A 16,752-nucleotide genomic window follows, 5' to 3' on the forward strand; every position below is an offset into this window, starting at 1 on the left:
GCTGACGTCAAAGCGCGAGCCAAACACCCGCCTCCTTACCTCCACACCCCTCCCTCCTCCCCCCTCCCTCACCCAGCTCAGCTGCATGTTCCACCATCCACAGTTTAGTCCCTTTACTCTGATATTCACTCAGCTGTCAGTTTATTAGGAACACCAGTCATGAAGGTCATCGTGTTGATGACAGGTGATTCACCTGTATGACGTAGTCTGCATCAAACAGAGAGGTGCTTCTACTATTTAAAACCCTCTGATTAAAAACTAAATAATAGGAACACCTGTCACAAACACAAACTAAACTTGATGAAAGGAGGATTTACTGCAGGACTGCTGCTGTGTCACATCCCACACTGAGAAAATAAATCAATAAAAGTTGTTACAGTGAATAAACTGCTTAATTAATGGTTGTGGATGGTTACAGTTACATGGTTACATTCATTTAAATGCTCAGTAATACTGCGGCTGATGGATCTTCACTGGTTTAAAATGATGATTAAACTGAAACAACAACAGAACTGATCCAACTCTTAAATGTCACAATAAAAGAGTTTGTCACATTTTAAATGAAGTTTAATGTCACAAGATCCAAAATAAAAGTTTGTTTTCTGAAGAATCCATTCAGTTTTTTATGCGTTTGAATATTTTAATACACACACACACACACACACACACACACACACACACTGCAGAGAGGAATGCTGGGTCACATGAGTGGGCCGGCTTGACCTACTTTCATCCAATGAGAAGGCTCCATGGCCAGCTCTCCTCCCCCCCTCCGCCCTCTGCAGCCCGGTCACATTGAACCTCATGTGCTCTAGACTGAGAGAAAAACAAATCCAGCAGGAGAGGAGGGGAGGGAAGAGAGGAGAGTACAGTGGGGATGTAGGGAATAGAGGAGAGAGGAGGAGGAGGGGATGAGGAGAAAAAAGTAGAGGAGGAATGGAGAAAACGGGAGACGAGAGGAAAACAGGAGTGGGGAAACTAGAGAGGAAAGTAGGGGAAATGAGGGGAGGCCTCATAAAACGCTGTAATATTTCTTTAAATTGCAGAGAGAGAGTCAGAGTGTGTCTGTAGAATCATTACATGTTTTATTCTGAAAATAAAGAACATGAAGCAAATAAAAACACATTACAAGTCACAGTACAGTCATTATATCAATGTAAATCCTTGGTTCAACACTAAGAGTATTTTATTATTTTTCCTACTTGACTTTTGTACGACACTCAGCCGTTTGTCTGCAGCTAAACATCGTACAGTCTGTGACAGAGGATGGAAGAAAAGGAGCCTTGACAAATCCCTATCAGCCTCGCTCTCATTAAAACTTCCTTAGCAACAGCGGTTACTAAAGCACAGTGATGTTGTGACGACCTTTGTGTGTGTGAGAGCCAGAGGAAAGTAGGACAGGGCTCAGACACGCCTGCCTCAGACCAGTGACTGGGCCAAAACACCGGCTCTGACTCATCCCTGTAACTCGCACAGTCGATCACTAAACCCACCGGTATTATTACCTGAGGGGTTAAGTATCTATGCCCATACACAAGTGATAACACCACCTGTACCTTCTGTTATAGTCCTAGCTACAGGATCATCCAACTATGCAGCTCCTCACAGCTCTGCAGCGTTTCATTTTTTGATATTTAAGGACCAGTTTTGCTGTTTTTGTTCAGTCTCGTCTGCAGCATTCAGCAGGTGAAGAGCTCAGGACCTGGTGCAGATCAAACCAGAGCTAAAAGGAGTGTTGATATTCATTGTGTTGCTCTGTTGAAGGTGTAAACAAATGTTTTGCTAACAAAGAGCTGCAAGAATAAGCCCAAAACCAGGAAGTCAGTTAGCATGTTAGCATGTTAGCACTTCCTGTCTCCTCGTCCCAAAGTCAGTGTGTTTCTGGTTAAATGTCTGAAATAAGGTCTGTGGTTTTAACACAAGCTCAAGACATTTTCAGGTTTTATTCTCCGACATAAAATGGGTCAGTAAATCCCCCACTCCTGATGTCTGAAGCTTTTACGTGTCTTAAAAAAGGCGGTTGCTAACGAGTGTCTAAATGAGACTACAGAGGTTGTCGGGGACGTTAACATGAAAACCCATCTACTCACCAGTCCACCTTTACAGCCTCGTTGTGTTTCTACTCACGCTCTTTCAAACTCTCACTAACTTTCTAAGAAGAAAGGCTTTTGTAGAAGAGCTCAGAGCTAAATGAAATGACCAGTTGGAAGCTTAGTGGTGGAGACGTTGACGTCATGTGACCTGTGGTGTAGTTGGTTTATAGCCTAACATTAGCTTCTTACTTCTGGAGGTTGGATTTAGGCTTCAAACATCAGAACAGTGGTGTTCATCTGAGAAGATTATCTGATCAACTAAACCTGAAGAATCAGAAACTTTAGCTGCTCACTGTTTATTTTCTGGAATAATCCAAAACATTATGAAACAATCCCATTGGCTTTTTGTGGAGGAACCAGGCTGATGCTAACTTCAGGACTCAGATCTGTTCTGAATTTGGACCTGGCCCTATTTTCGTTGGCCGTGATGAGCACATTGGTTTTCGTGTTGTTTCATCAATCATTTGTCCACAAAGAACCTACAGTGAAACTTCCAGAGAGAGAGCTGATACTGTACACCCAGCCCTTGTTTTGTGGGTCAGTTTTTTTCTAGCACAGTGTAAACAGTACCATGCTCATGTAACCCCAGTGTCAGCATCGTTCCTACAATGGTCTTTCACCATTAAAAGGTTGAAATTATTGATTTACATAACCAAAGCTGGCCTGAATGAGCTCAGTTAGAGCGCTGACCTCCTGGTACCTCTTAAGACTCACCACTGCCAGCCAAGACCTATTTTCAAAAAAACAAGCCAATTAATCAGGCCGCTCGTCACAAAGAACTTCGATAAAGGATGTGCATCTGGAATCATTTTGGATTGTCTGTTAAACTCATCATCAATAGGACCTTGTTAAGCAGGCCAATAACTGATGAGCTGTGATCTGTTTGGGCTGAACTCACTAATCCAATCCCAGGCAGAGTTGTTGATGCACTCTGTGACCTTTGAGTTCTCCAGGTTGAATGAAAGAAAAGAGGCTTTACAGGTTGTGTAACTTCTCTAGCTGATTTGGTCATAAACTGTTCAGACACAAGAGAGAGCAGGACGTGAACAGATGATCTCACACCTGCAGCGAAAGCTCCCAATGATCTGTAAACATCTCACCGTCTTTCCCTCAGGACAATTATCACGACTCTTTATCTGAACAATATGAAGATGATGAGTCCCTGATTTAAAACACTCGGAAATATTCTACATGATCCTTCATTTTCATCAAGCACAGGACATGTCTGATGAACTACAGTGTTTCTGCATTTAATTATGTGGTGCATTGTCACAGGGGAATCATTTTGACACATGATTGCATTAGATAGGTTCCTGAATCAGATCTTCACATCTTGTCAGACCTACGCGATACATAACAAAGGCTTCAAGTTCATCTTTTATCAGCAGGTTTGTTGAGGAGATGCAGGGCTTTTATTTTGAAGGACACAACTCACAGGCTCATTTCTGCTGGAAAACCAAAAATATGAATTATATATGAGAAAAATTCAAAACATACAATTAGTCAATTTAATGAGAATGTGAAGGGAAACTGACAAGAAACAAAAAAAACCAGAAACATAACTGTTTATCAATACTACACTCCACTAACAAATATAGGACTTTTATCAAGGAGAACGCAGGGAATTTGACCTTTGACCTTGATCTGTTTGTGTTACTGTGGTACTTATACTTCAGTAAAGTATCTGATTACTTCTTCCACCACTGAAAGTCACACAGTAACACAGACACAGTAACAGATGGAGGCAGTGGTACATCACCAAGAGGTCGGCATGTTGTTGCTCCATCTGAAATGTCTCTAATATTAAAGAAATGTCACAAAGTCACGACTGTAGATGGGGTCTGAACATCCAGTCTGAACAATGCATGCACTCAGGTTTGTGTTTAGGTGTTTATGAGTGTGTGTGTGTGTATTTGTGTGTGTGTGTGTGTGTGATTTCATTAGTGTTTCCAAGCTGCAGCAGACATTTATAGCTGTGCTTGCTAGCGAGAGGGGAAATCAATACTCAGAGCCCCGGGCAGGAGGAATATTGGCTCGGCCCTTCCACCTCCAGCCCTCGCACACACACTATAAATACTACCATTCACATCACACACCAACACACACACATTCACACATTCCAAAAGCTTCAAAAACACTTGCCAGTACTTAATAAATGCTTCCCTGGATGACCTCTTCAGGTACAGTGAGGTAATCTCATTATTACAGACTTTTATTTTGTTACTTTTGAAGGCAGACGTCAGCGACAGAACAAAACAAAACAGAGAGGAGCTGCTGTAAAATCCCACATGAAATGGAAAGACTCTATATTGATCCACCTCTGTGACATAACACATGTTGCAGTCCAATAATAACACTGATATGTGGTACAGTACGACTTCTGAGGACAGGCAGGCGGCAGATCATTATAGGGATTTTACTCACTTCCATTTCAGCTGATCTTAAATGTGGTCTGGGTGGAGGACTGACCAGGTGCAGACACTTAGACTAATACAGTCTCCACCCACCATGAGAGGCAAACCCACAGGTCGTCCCAGCTGCAACTGGTTTCCAAATCACTGTAGATCTAAGCTCATAATTCACAATAAGTACACATGCAGCTCTGACTGATCCATGACTCACCTGAGGTTTTATAGAATTCATCTTAATGTTTATCACACCTGTTTATTTCTGATTTATTTTCTGTAATAATGTAACATATATATACATATATAACAATAATGAGTTTCTAGAAATGGAAGATGTTTTAAATCTGACTATTACACTGACAGGTTTACAGACTATTAAAATCAAATAATTAGTTTTATATCACTTCATAAACACCAAGTTACTGTTGCTGTAAATATAAAGATGAGAGAGCTGACATGTTGCTGCAGGGAAGAAAAACACATCTTGTTAGTTTGTACAAGTCTGTGGCAGCAAACTTCAGGCTCCATTGTGGCTCTTAAGAACAATTCAGAGCGAGGAATGTCGACCTTCTCAGAATAGCTTCATGCACTGAAACAGCCTTCCTGTCTCTGGGAATAAAAACACTCTGACTGGTCTGTGTACCGGCGGACTGCGAGGCTGTCGACGGTCCTGAGCAGAGGCTGAGGACTGAGGAGAGACAAAGAGAGGAGGCAGAGCAATGCTGAGAGAGTCCAGACAGACTGAAGAGGTACTCAAGACCTAAAAGGAACATCTTTACTCCAGGGTTTCTGTTGCATGAAGATGTGACAGAAATGGTGTGTTTGATTATGTAACGTCCATACAACACAATAAAGAGCCCAAGGTGTTGACCTGGCCTCCAAGCTACCAAGATCCCAGCCTGAACAGATAAACCTGCAGTCCGGACTCAGGGCTGAACGGATAAACTTGCAGACCGGATTCAGGGCTGAACAGATAACGCATCTGCTTTGTTTTCCAGGTGATACTTACACAGCATTTGCAGTTAATATTTTCTAAAAAGGATCTGAACATCTTTCAAAGACAAGACATAAAAGCACAGCAGGAAACTCAAGATCGACTAAATGATCAAACACTCTGTGATGCTGACTTTCCCACTCATTAATGAATAAATTCAGATGCACGTTTATAAAGGATCAATAATTCAGTTTAATAAATCACATGAACATGTTATTTTTGAAGGTTATGTCACACTTTACATGATGCTACAGTAACTTCCTCTCTACATACAGTGATTGATTAAGTGAAGTTTTAACTATTAAAGTAATTTCTTACGTTTTGCTGCAGCAACCGGATTTAGTGAAACTAGAACTCCAGGATTTTAGAAAGAAACATAAACTTGGAAAGATGTTGTGGGACAACTGGAAAACCTGTACAGATAAATACATATTACTACAGAGAGGACAGGAGGGAGAATCTGGTCTCTGCTGGTCTACATCTCCGTCTCTATGGACGGGCTAGGTCTTCTGGTCTGTCGCCTCTCCATCCTGCTCTCCCTCTGGCTCAGAGGTCTCCTGAGGTGACGGAGGCCCCATGGTGCTGCTGATGCTCGTCACAGGGAGGCTCCACGATGTGGTCTGGGTCACGTGACTGTCATGGGTTAGAACAAGAAGCACAAGACAAATACGCTGGCTGAGTGTTAGACGACAGGTTCCTGATCCTCTGTGGAGGTTGAGCTCAGAGTTTCTGTGGTCAACGGCGTCATGGGTGAAAGTTTATGAAAAGATCTCCTTCGAGGCAGGTCATGACCGTCAATCAGCTGACTGCTCTCTCTTCTATTTCACAATCATTCCTTCAGTTTAGCCTCATTTTGCTTTATTCAATAATTTGTTCTGTCAAATCACCACATTTTCCACTCAAATCTCTCACAGCACTGTAGCATGTTGGAAACAGGAGAGTTTTGGTGGAGTTGGACCCAGAAACAGTATCTATATCGCTCATGATATTCATATATTAACAATGGATCCAACCATTAAAGAGCAACTTGCAGGTCGGAGATCCCAGTGAATCATTGTGTACGGAAATGTATAAGCTAGTTTTTCAAAAAAATATCTGCATATGTACACCACAGTGACTTCTGTTTTTGTAAGAGAATTTTGGTTCAACAACTGAAAACGATTAACAGGAAGTGGCATAACATCGGAGAGATGAGCCAAGTTAGAGCAAGTTTGATATGGTTCCTTCAATCCTCAGATCCTCAGATGAAGTTTCCTAACTAAGTTCGGGAACAAAGACCATGCCTAAAACTTATCCCATTTCCGCACCAAAATCAGTTAAGCACACCTCATCCTTCCTTTGACTTAGTTTTCTCCATACTCCTTTTTCTTTTTGTTCCTTTCTCTCTCTTGTCTGATCACAGGAACTGGAGGCTCTATTCATCCGAGCATGAAGCAATGGCTCTCCCACTCTGAGGCTCAACTCCCAGGTTCCTACCAGTCTCCATCAAACATGATCCATCAACCTCCACTCATTCCTCACCCTTTATCCCCTTCATCCCTCAACCCTCCCTTCAGACCCTCAATGCATCCTACTTCATCTTCTCACTTCCATTCATATCAAGCAATAAATTATGCTATGGTCTTTGTTAGTGAACCCATCTTAAACAATCATCTCCGCATGACCACGTTTTTAGTCACAGATGTAGCAGTGAAGTCCTGTCTTTTTTCCTGCTAGGAAAATGTTGAACTCGAGGCTGGAATTTCTACAACCTGCTCACATACAATCATTTGGCATAATGACAGAGGGAGATCACGATCTAAAACTACCAAGAAAACACCAACTTACTAAGAAATGGCTGCTCAAACAATTTTCAGACAATGTTAAGTATACATTTAAAGAAAAAAAAGGGGAACCTGCAAGTTGCTCTTTTAGCCCCTGACAGGTTGATCTCCCCTTGAGTCCTCTTACTTGATGTAGTATTTCACTCCGTCTGCAGTGTAGGCCTCCTCCCAGCCATAAGGAAGACCTGCAGGGGGGTGGAGAGAACCATTCAGTAGATGTCAGGTTTAATGTGTTAATTATTGTAGCTTTGCTTTTCCACATTGTTCCTGGTTTGAAACATCCAGACGTAATCAGGCCAAGGGATCAACACAAATATCACGTTTCCATCCAGCCTGAGAAGTTTCCACCACTGACTCCGTCACCCTGAGAGTAACTCTACTGTACTTTTCCACTCTGATCTCTCACTTACTGTACAAACTGGAAGACGAAAAGTCTCTTGACCCTGTTTCAGTGAACAAAAGGAGGCCAAGTTTCAAATGCTGTCCTGTGGGGAAACAGCCTGTAAACTGAAACCAAACACTTCACGTGTTCAGAGAAAAGAGTGATTCTGAATCAGTGCTCAGAGGCCCCCATGAGGGGTTTGACATGATATATGACAAACATGTTACGACATGTGCTAGATCCAAGAACAAGAAATCCAGAGATGTGGCCCACAGAGCTGCTGATACTGAGGGCACAGATGAAGAAGTCCAGACATAAAATCTACTCTTTGTGTTTGTCTGCAGCCTGAACCTCTCGCTCGTCTGCTCACATTATAAAATGATGGGAAATGGAGATTGTCAGGGTGTCTGGGCTCAGCCTAAGAGACAGGGTGAGAAGCCAGTTGAGGTGGTTCGAGCCTCATGGGTGCCACCTCCCTTTAGAGGTGTTCCTCCTAGACCCAGATCTCACTGGGGGATTACATATCCCATCTGGCCTGAAAAGCTGTAACTCACTGAGGAAAGGTGGATTTGCACCAAACTTCAGCACAACACTAGTTTTTGTCACTGATGGTGACTGTGTAGGTTGTAGAGGAAGTTGAAAAAACTTGTTCTGCAAAACATGAGATGGTCTTATGATAAACCTCAGATTGAACTGTATCCTCTGATTCCACGCTGAGATCCTCTTTCATCATCTACGACACCGATCTTGTCTCTCCTATAAGAAGTCGAACTCTCTGCTCATCATCATCATAATCTCCATGTATGAACATGGAAATGACAATGTGGGTCTCACTGCTGGAACAAAGACATCTGATAGGAGGCGGGTAGCCTCTTTGTCCACCCATGAATACAAACTGTGAAGCTCTGAGATAGATTTCACAGGCCTGGGTTTCACTCTGTCAGTCTGAGTGTTGACAGGAGGACAGAGGGGACAAGATGCAGGTGTCAGGTGGTGAAAACACTCGTCTGTCAAAGAGGAAGACGATGCTGAACCGTACAGTAAAGACCAGGTCACCAAGAGGACTCTCAAGGTTCCTGGAAAACCTGGAAATCTATCTTTAATGATTCAGCAGTGGTGAAACTGTGTAGATTCATGACTAAAACCCACAAAAACAAACCCATCAGTGTATTGAATCTGTGCTACACACACACCTCATGTCCACATCAACAGGTTCCTGTTAATGGATGGAAACAGGATCTTAAGTCATCTATTATATATCAATATTCAAATGTTCTCCATCACCAGTGACCGTTACACACAGCTGTGGTTATTTATAACATCTGGATAACTCACCCACAACTTTTCACAATAAAGGTTGAGGTGAGAGTTCACCTGAGAAATCCTCCCAAACCACTGTTAAAGGGAAATTATTTGCTTTCAGGCAAATGCAAGCAGAAGAATTCATGTCTTATTCCATTTCTGTACAATTTGGTCTAAATTCAATCTCACAGCAGTTTGTGTCCAGGTACACAAAATCTAATCTATTGATTTCATGTACGTGGACGTTCAGCACAACCTGCAGTTTATCAAACACTCACAACATTTAATGTGTTGATTCATTTCTCCTGCGTTGACAGGAACTGTGACTGCAGTGTTGTGTTTAGACTCTCTCAGCTCTTTGGTGAAGGTTAGTTTCAGTTCAGTTAGTTACAGAGACCCTCTGCTGACATTTGAAGGAAAAAAAAAATCTGTGGCCATGACATGTCTCTTGCTAATAATTATTCCATACCCAACAAGTGACTGATGTCACAGGGTTAAACTAAAATGAAATCAAGTCTGAATTGTCCATGTTTGCAAGTGGCTACTGATGACACCCCTGCCAGTCAATAATCAACTTATTTTTCTTCCTTCAGATGTCAGTAGAGGATTCTCTGTACAGGTCCGAGTTCTGGACTCCAAAGAGAAGTGATCTACTTCCTGCCAGCACCAAAATCTTTTCCTCCTGTGCACGAGTGTTTAACAACAACAAACCCACAGACTTCTGAAACATGATGCTGACTACAGGCGGCTGAAAGATGCCATCTTAAAAGTGACTGAAGCTGTCAAATAAAGGTAGTGGATTGACTTATAAAGTAGCATAGAATGGAAGTTTTACTAAAGTACAGTACTTTAGTAAATGTACTTAGTTACTTTCTACCACTGCCCATTTACTCACACACACACACACACACACACACACACACAGAGTTGTAAACCCACGTGTGTAGACATGCTCCAGCACGGATACACACTCAGCGACTCAGCGAGATTAACATCACACACACGCGTCCACCTGCACGGACAGAAGCACATGATGAAAATGTGATGATCTCCCTCTGCAGCAGAGTCACGCGCCCACTGCCTGCAGGACACACACACACACACACACACACACACACACACACACCACACACACGCTCCCTGCCTGAGTTTCCGTTTCCATTTTCAGGACTTGTTTCTGCTCCATCATTTCACTCGTTTCTTCTGCCTGAACTGAGTCTGTGATGGAGTCAGATACAGAGACATACAGAGCGATGACTGAAGATTACCAACAATCTACCTACCAAGACAGACACGTTTACACAGATCACATTTTCATACCAGGTGTAAACAATCATACACACAACACACACAAATAGCTGCAAAGCATTTTCTTCTTTCAGCTTGTATTTGCTTATATCAGCTGCTTAGAACAGAACCTGTGCAGTGTGTGATGCTTGGCATTCTCAAAGAAATGAGTCAGTCAGACGTTCTCTCTCCTTCCTGACCCATACTTTAATAACTTCTGATCTACCTGGATTGATTACAGAACACTCTGGTTCTTCTTTAAAATGACCTGACATACTAATTTACTTTTTAGGGGCAGTTTTGATATTTTACTGGATCTTAAAGAGGCAAATGAGACGTAGTTAAAGACTGATTAAACACCACCAGGACCAAAACTGGTCTGGAGCTTTTTAGATTTGCTTTGGTCAAATGGTCACAGGCCAGTGTTTTTCTATATTTTCCTTATTGTCAACAAAACTTTTACTTCCTGATTCCCCTCCTGTCTGTGGCTCTCAGCTGCTCACTGTGGTTTTTATCAAACAGTACATTTCTTGGGGACTATTTCCAGCGGCGGATTAATTCACATTTGGTGCTGTAGTGAAGACAGTTTTCTCTAATGAGGCTCCAGTGAAGCAGTGTTTGTGGTGTGGGTGTGTGTTGTGATGCAGCTCTCTGGTTTTTAATGATCCAGATACGTCGTTCAGGTTCCAGGACACCTTTGTCAGTTTGGTTGCCATGGCAACACAGACGCAGTAATGAGAGTCTAACTGTCGGTCCTCGTCCACAAACAGTGAGAGACTAAATCCAAATTTCATTCCTCAGTGAACAACAGCTTCTTCACATCAGTAACTGAATGCTGTAAACTCTCTAATCTTTGACTCCACATGCAAATGGACTCGATCTGTTGGGTCAAAGTCAAACTCACTGCAGGTGTTCTCCTTCTCCTGGAGTTCAGACAGTTATCTCATCAGAAACATCACAAACACATCTAAAAACATTAAACTGCTTTTCATAGTAAAGTTAAAAATAAACTCACTGGTTTTATTTGGGGCTGTGAAAACTCTAAATATAAATTCCCATGATGCCTTCCAGCCTGAGAAATGTTCATAAAGGCAGATATCATGTATATTTATGCTGACATCAGGTAACAGGCCTCCATCAGATGTTACTTCTTCTTTGGTCATAATGCTGCATCAGTTTTTCTGCAGCTCTGCTCAATTAGAATCCTTTATTATAACTAATAAAATGAATATTGGATCATGTTTCTGTGGGACTGTGGGACACAGTTAATGACCAGATGATGATTCTGTTTTTAATATCCAGGTGCCAGAGGCTCATTTCTTTCACCGTGTTTTGTCTTCATTAAGTTCAGTCTCAGATGACTCTGTTCATCTGCAGATTTTCTGCATTATTAATGTTCAGAGTTCACCTGGTTCAGACAGGTTACAGCCGAGGAGGAGTTTTATTATTTAGCTTCTGCTTTTTTCTCTGATATTATCCAAAATGTCAGGATCCATCCTTCCTGCTGACACCAAAAAGGACCTGTTCCCATTTTCTTAACAAAGGAAAAAAACAAGTTCTAGAAATTCAACTTAAAATACATCCTCTGTCCCTGAGCTTTGTAATGCTAATAGATGTGTTTTGTGATGGGACAGCCCAGTCAGCTGACGCCTGTTTCTCCTGCTGTGTGAATCTGAGCTGACTGCCTGATGGAGATAACGAATTGGAGGAGCTGATTCTCCGTTCACTGCCATTAAACCACAGAAGAAGAGGAGGACGCAGTGAGATGAGGTCATTAAACGAGACCTGATGGGTTTTTTTTGTGGAAGTGGAAACACATTTCGTCTCCAAAACTGTTAAAAATCACAGTCCACATGTGACAGGTTTGGGTTAAATAAGGTTGACGGACCTTCGTCATCATGGTTACAATAATAACGTGGTGAGGGTCAGCTGTTACCTGGACTTTGTGTCTCTATGATGTCAATTAATGTTCTTTTCTTGTTAGGAGGAGGCAGAATGTGTTTGTTTCCTCCTGACAGTTTCTTTTCATCTTTACTAAATCACTTCTCTGTCTAAACCTAAACCTCGGAGGAGTTGGAGCAGACTTTTATTTTTATGTTGTTGTGTCATTTCTCATTGGACAGCAACAACAAAGACAGACTTTGTCATTTAGTCTGAAGGACTGTTTGTTTTACAGGGACAAAAGCTTTTTCCACTTCTCCCCAACAGATGGTGAGAACAGATTCAGTTTGACTCTGGTCCATCTGCTCTCTGAGGTTTAAGGTTCAGATCTGAGGACAGCCTCAAGCTTTCACTTCACCTCATGCTCTTCCTCAATCAGCAGCTCGTTGTAACTGAGCTCAAACACCTGATGTCAATGACCTGTCGTCACTCAGCACCTCAGCCAAACGCTGCACTCACCCGTTCGAAACGTCCGTGAACCTTCCTCTGTTATTGTGTCTGTTCTTGGCTGCAGTGTTTATCATGTGTCAGTGTTAAATAGATCATTTATTTTTGTATAAACTTGATCTATGCATAAATTTGATTATTATTCTTGGTTTGTTTTTTAATTCACAGATTTAAAGGAGTTTTAATTAAGAGATGTTGAGTTTTATATATTTTTAAAGGAGTTTTAGCGCTTATCATCTAAAAACAGATTTTTCCAGGTAAAATTCAGCTTTGCTTTCCTGGTTTTGTTTGAATCTCTGTGGTCATGCACTCTGCAGCTTGATCCTAGTCTTCTTCTCTACATCTTACTCACACATGCAGACAGAAACAGCTCTGTTTCTACTTGGCGTAAAAACTTTTTAAAGGTCACGCTCTGCAGGTTTTACCTGCTTATTTCTAAATGTTACGTGCGATGAGTCATTCATCATAAATTATGTAAAGCTGTGACTTCAGAGGTTTTTGTTAAAAAATTATTGTGTAACATGAAGCAGCATCAGGTTGAAAAATGTTGGCAGTGAACGTGTTTTATGGAGATTAAAAAAAATAAACACACACAACTCAGATACTCTGAAATGTATTTTTGGTATTTGGATAGTCGCATATGAATGTAATTCATAGGAGGCATGGTTGTCATGGTAACGGTGTCAGAGCTGCTGCCTGCAAACAACGGATGAATGAACCGAGTGACTGCTCAGTCTGAAGCCTTCATACTGGTTATCATGCAGTGTGTGTGTGTGTGTGTGTGAGTGATTGTCCAGATGACATAAAAACTGTGTTACAACCTTTACAGTTTTAAAGCAGGACGTGCATGTACGAGTCCACGATGACAACGGGGGCAACAGGTGATTGTAACACAAACATACTCAAGCTGTGAGACCTGGATCTGGACTGACCTACTTTCCCTTCCCATCGCTGTGACTGTGGTTTTTGTTCCTCCCTCCTCATTATCTCTAACAGGACATTGTGAATGATGGAGGACGTCTCCGCTCGCTGCCTGTGATCCTGAATCACGGCTGTTAATTATGTAACTGTGCCCACATTCCTCCCACTGATGCTCTGATGGAGGGAAATTAGGTGACTGTGTCAAAAACCCACATCCTGCCTGCTGAATACAAACGGCTCTGGACAAGCTTCAACATGAAAAATAAATCTAATCAGTCGCGGCTCTTTGCACAAATTAACTAAAATACATGCGTGTCACAGACTACATCCTGGCTCTGAGTGTTTGCATTGAACTTCATCCTACCAAGGCCCCCAGGATTACCAACCGGCACAGTCTAATTTCTGGGGATACTCCCAAGACCCCTGCCTTGGATATTTATTGGAAACAGTATATACTTCTTGACCCATTGCTAAAAACCTCCAGAGCCCCAAAAACTAATAAAGAACTTCACAGGCTTACCCCTGGCTCTATGTATTTTCTGGAGAACTCCACTTTTTCCCCACACATTCTCATGGGACTTTGTGTATAGCCAAGTGTTGGCGAATAGAGGTTTCACAAATGTCCTTAAAGACATCCCAGGTCACTTAGCAGTTAGCTAATTAACTGTATAACTTTACATCACCTCTGCTAATTCTCCTGAACATGCTGAAAGCTGACATACTGATATGCTAACATGTATGCTCTTGAAGGGGCTACACTCACTTTAAAATCTCCTCCTGCTGGTGAATTCAAAGACAAAAGTTCTGAGAGTCAGCTGAACAGGAGGGTTTTTAATACAATAACTGACAAAATATCTGTTTCACAGTGTAAATATCATTTGTCTTCTGGATTTGATTCTTCGATCAACATTTGACATAAATGCAGTTTGGTTTGGGAAACACTGTGGCAGTTGTTTTCCTAACCAAAATAAATACATTTTTCATTTCATTATTTCGGTTACAACCCAAACTGGTCAAACAGACGATGTGACACAGTTTGCGCTGGGAATGGCTGCTCCTCTTAACAAAGAAGAACTCGTGATATGTCGACAGTTTGTTTCAGAATATTTACTCCAAAAAAGACAAAGGATTTACAACAAACAACTCCAAACGTGATAAAAGCATCTAAAGCGTCCAGTCAGGCTGGAACTGCCCTTTAATCACTAGCTGGCATCAGAACTCGAATGGCTGTAATTTCCTCTTAAACGTCACAGCTCCTCTACTGCATGCCTTCATCCCTCCTGACCTTGTCTTTGTAGGTTGTGAGGTTGTCGGGATTTCTCCTCCTGTACTGTCTGGTGATATTTCTAGGCTTTGTTTTGCTGGCTAATCTACTGCACAAACACAAGTATTCAGCCACTCAAACACAAAGCTACACATTGATCAGAAAACTGAGACGTGAGATAGAGAGGTACAGAAAGGTCTTTTCTAACTGTATTAACTCGCACTGGAAGAGAGTGTCTGCTACTGTATGATATTGTAACGTTTAAGTGTTTCATATTGCTTCTTAAATGAAGGTATTTACTAATGCTAGAGAGACAATTTACAGGTAGGTAAAGTAAGTCATATTTAAAAGACTACACCAACGTTTTGAGTTTTGTCCATTGCTCGTTTTACCCACAATGTGACGAGTGTTTATTATTGGTCCCCAAAACTGAATGAAGGTCCCTCCATGAATCAAATGATGATCCTGCGCCTAATTTGGCCAAATGAGCTTCATGAGATAAAGTTTCCTGTTTTTTGTTATTGTGTGGAGTTTGTGTTGGAGTATTTCTTGTGCTGGGGGCTGGTCATTTTGTAACGGTAGCAGACTCCATCCTGAAGCTAACAATAGTACACTGCTGGTGCTGTAGCAACGCAGAAGAGAGACTTTTATTGCGGCAAGGCACCCGGGAACAAGCATCCTGAAAACTCGACCTGAGTCCTTTACATAGACATCAGTCTACAGGGTGTTACAGGCAACGGAGAAAGTTGTGGAATTAAACAGACTTATTTTGACCACCTGGGGCAGATGGCTCAGCCAAACAGCAGCCTAAGGCCCTGGTCTTGCCAAAAAGCGACAAAGTGAATTTTATCTGTGAATGTGGTGCTAGAAGGCTCTTGACAGTGACTGAGGACTAGCTGGTGAACTAATGTAAAAGACAAAAGAAAAACTGTCTTAATCTTATGAGAATAAGAAGTTGTGGTGTTGGGAGAGAATTTTAAGAAACAGCAATATTAAGAACATCCTGAAAGCTGAGGATTTAGCAGGGGGATCTGATGGTTTTGGTGCCGTTACTCTGTTATTCTCATCACATTAAATACAATGTTCAATGGGCCAAACTCTAAAACGTTCATGTAGTCCATCAACATCACAGTGGTCTCCTTCCAGTGTATCAACCTCAAGAAAAGTATTGCAACTTTTACACATCATAAACACAGGACTGCTTTGGTGACAACGTGCAGATTTCTTCTCTATATGCAGGTTAAAACACTGGAGTTAAAGCCACAGCTGAGTGCGAATTGACTACTCAGCACATGTGCAGTGATAAATGCTGCTTCACAGAAACAAAACAGTGCTTCATGCAGAGTTAAGACATGAGTCCATTGCTAGCAGAGGTACGGAGGAGATGAGGAGTTGTCAGGGAGGAGAGTGTTCAGATTCACGGTTGGCTGTTGGTTTCCTGCTGACATCTCAGAGCATCGCTGACTTTGTTCTCCTACAGTCGGGTCGTCTAGAAGGTCAGCACTGAAACGGGGAGGACAGTCACTCACAGCGGCAGGTTGGCAGGATCAGTTTTGGTTTTTAGCTTCATCCCTTGGGAGTCACATGCAGGGCAGCACAGAGACAGAGGAGGAGGAGGAGGAGGAGGACATGCAGACCTGCATGCATGGAGGTGATCACTTACAGTCGACCTCCAGGATGGCTCTGACAGTCCGTGTGAGCTCCTTCGCCTCCTGGGCCAGCGTGGCCGCCGTCCAGGGACTCTTCTTGTAGCGAGGAGGGAGGCCTTGAGATGACACCCCGACTTTAACGTCTCCAGAACTGCAAAAAGACACAAGATGAGTCAGCAGTGAAAATCTACAAACAAGAGGAGCCTCACAGAGGAGAGTCAGTGGACCTACATGATGACCA

At 42.2% G+C, this 16,752-nt stretch overlaps 1 protein-coding gene across 1 annotated transcript in view; it reads right to left on the reverse strand.

Annotated features, from left to right (window-relative positions):
* Positions 1-5,663: 5,663 nt before the first annotated feature.
* The window catches only part of LOC108874724 (syntaxin-binding protein 4-like), a 40,365-nt gene continuing 29,276 nt past the window's right edge, over positions 5,664-16,752 (reverse strand). Inside the window, 3 exon segments of the mRNA XM_051066295.1 lie at positions 5,664-6,128; positions 7,446-7,503; positions 16,526-16,662. Of these exon segments, the coding sequence (XP_050922252.1) occupies positions 5,996-6,128; positions 7,446-7,503; positions 16,526-16,662 (328 nt within the window). The 3' untranslated portion in view covers positions 5,664-5,995.

Source organism: Lates calcarifer, linkage group LG23, assembly GCF_001640805.2.
Source record: "Lates calcarifer isolate ASB-BC8 linkage group LG23, TLL_Latcal_v3, whole genome shotgun sequence".
Lineage (NCBI taxonomy): Eukaryota > Metazoa > Chordata > Actinopteri > Centropomidae > Lates > Lates calcarifer.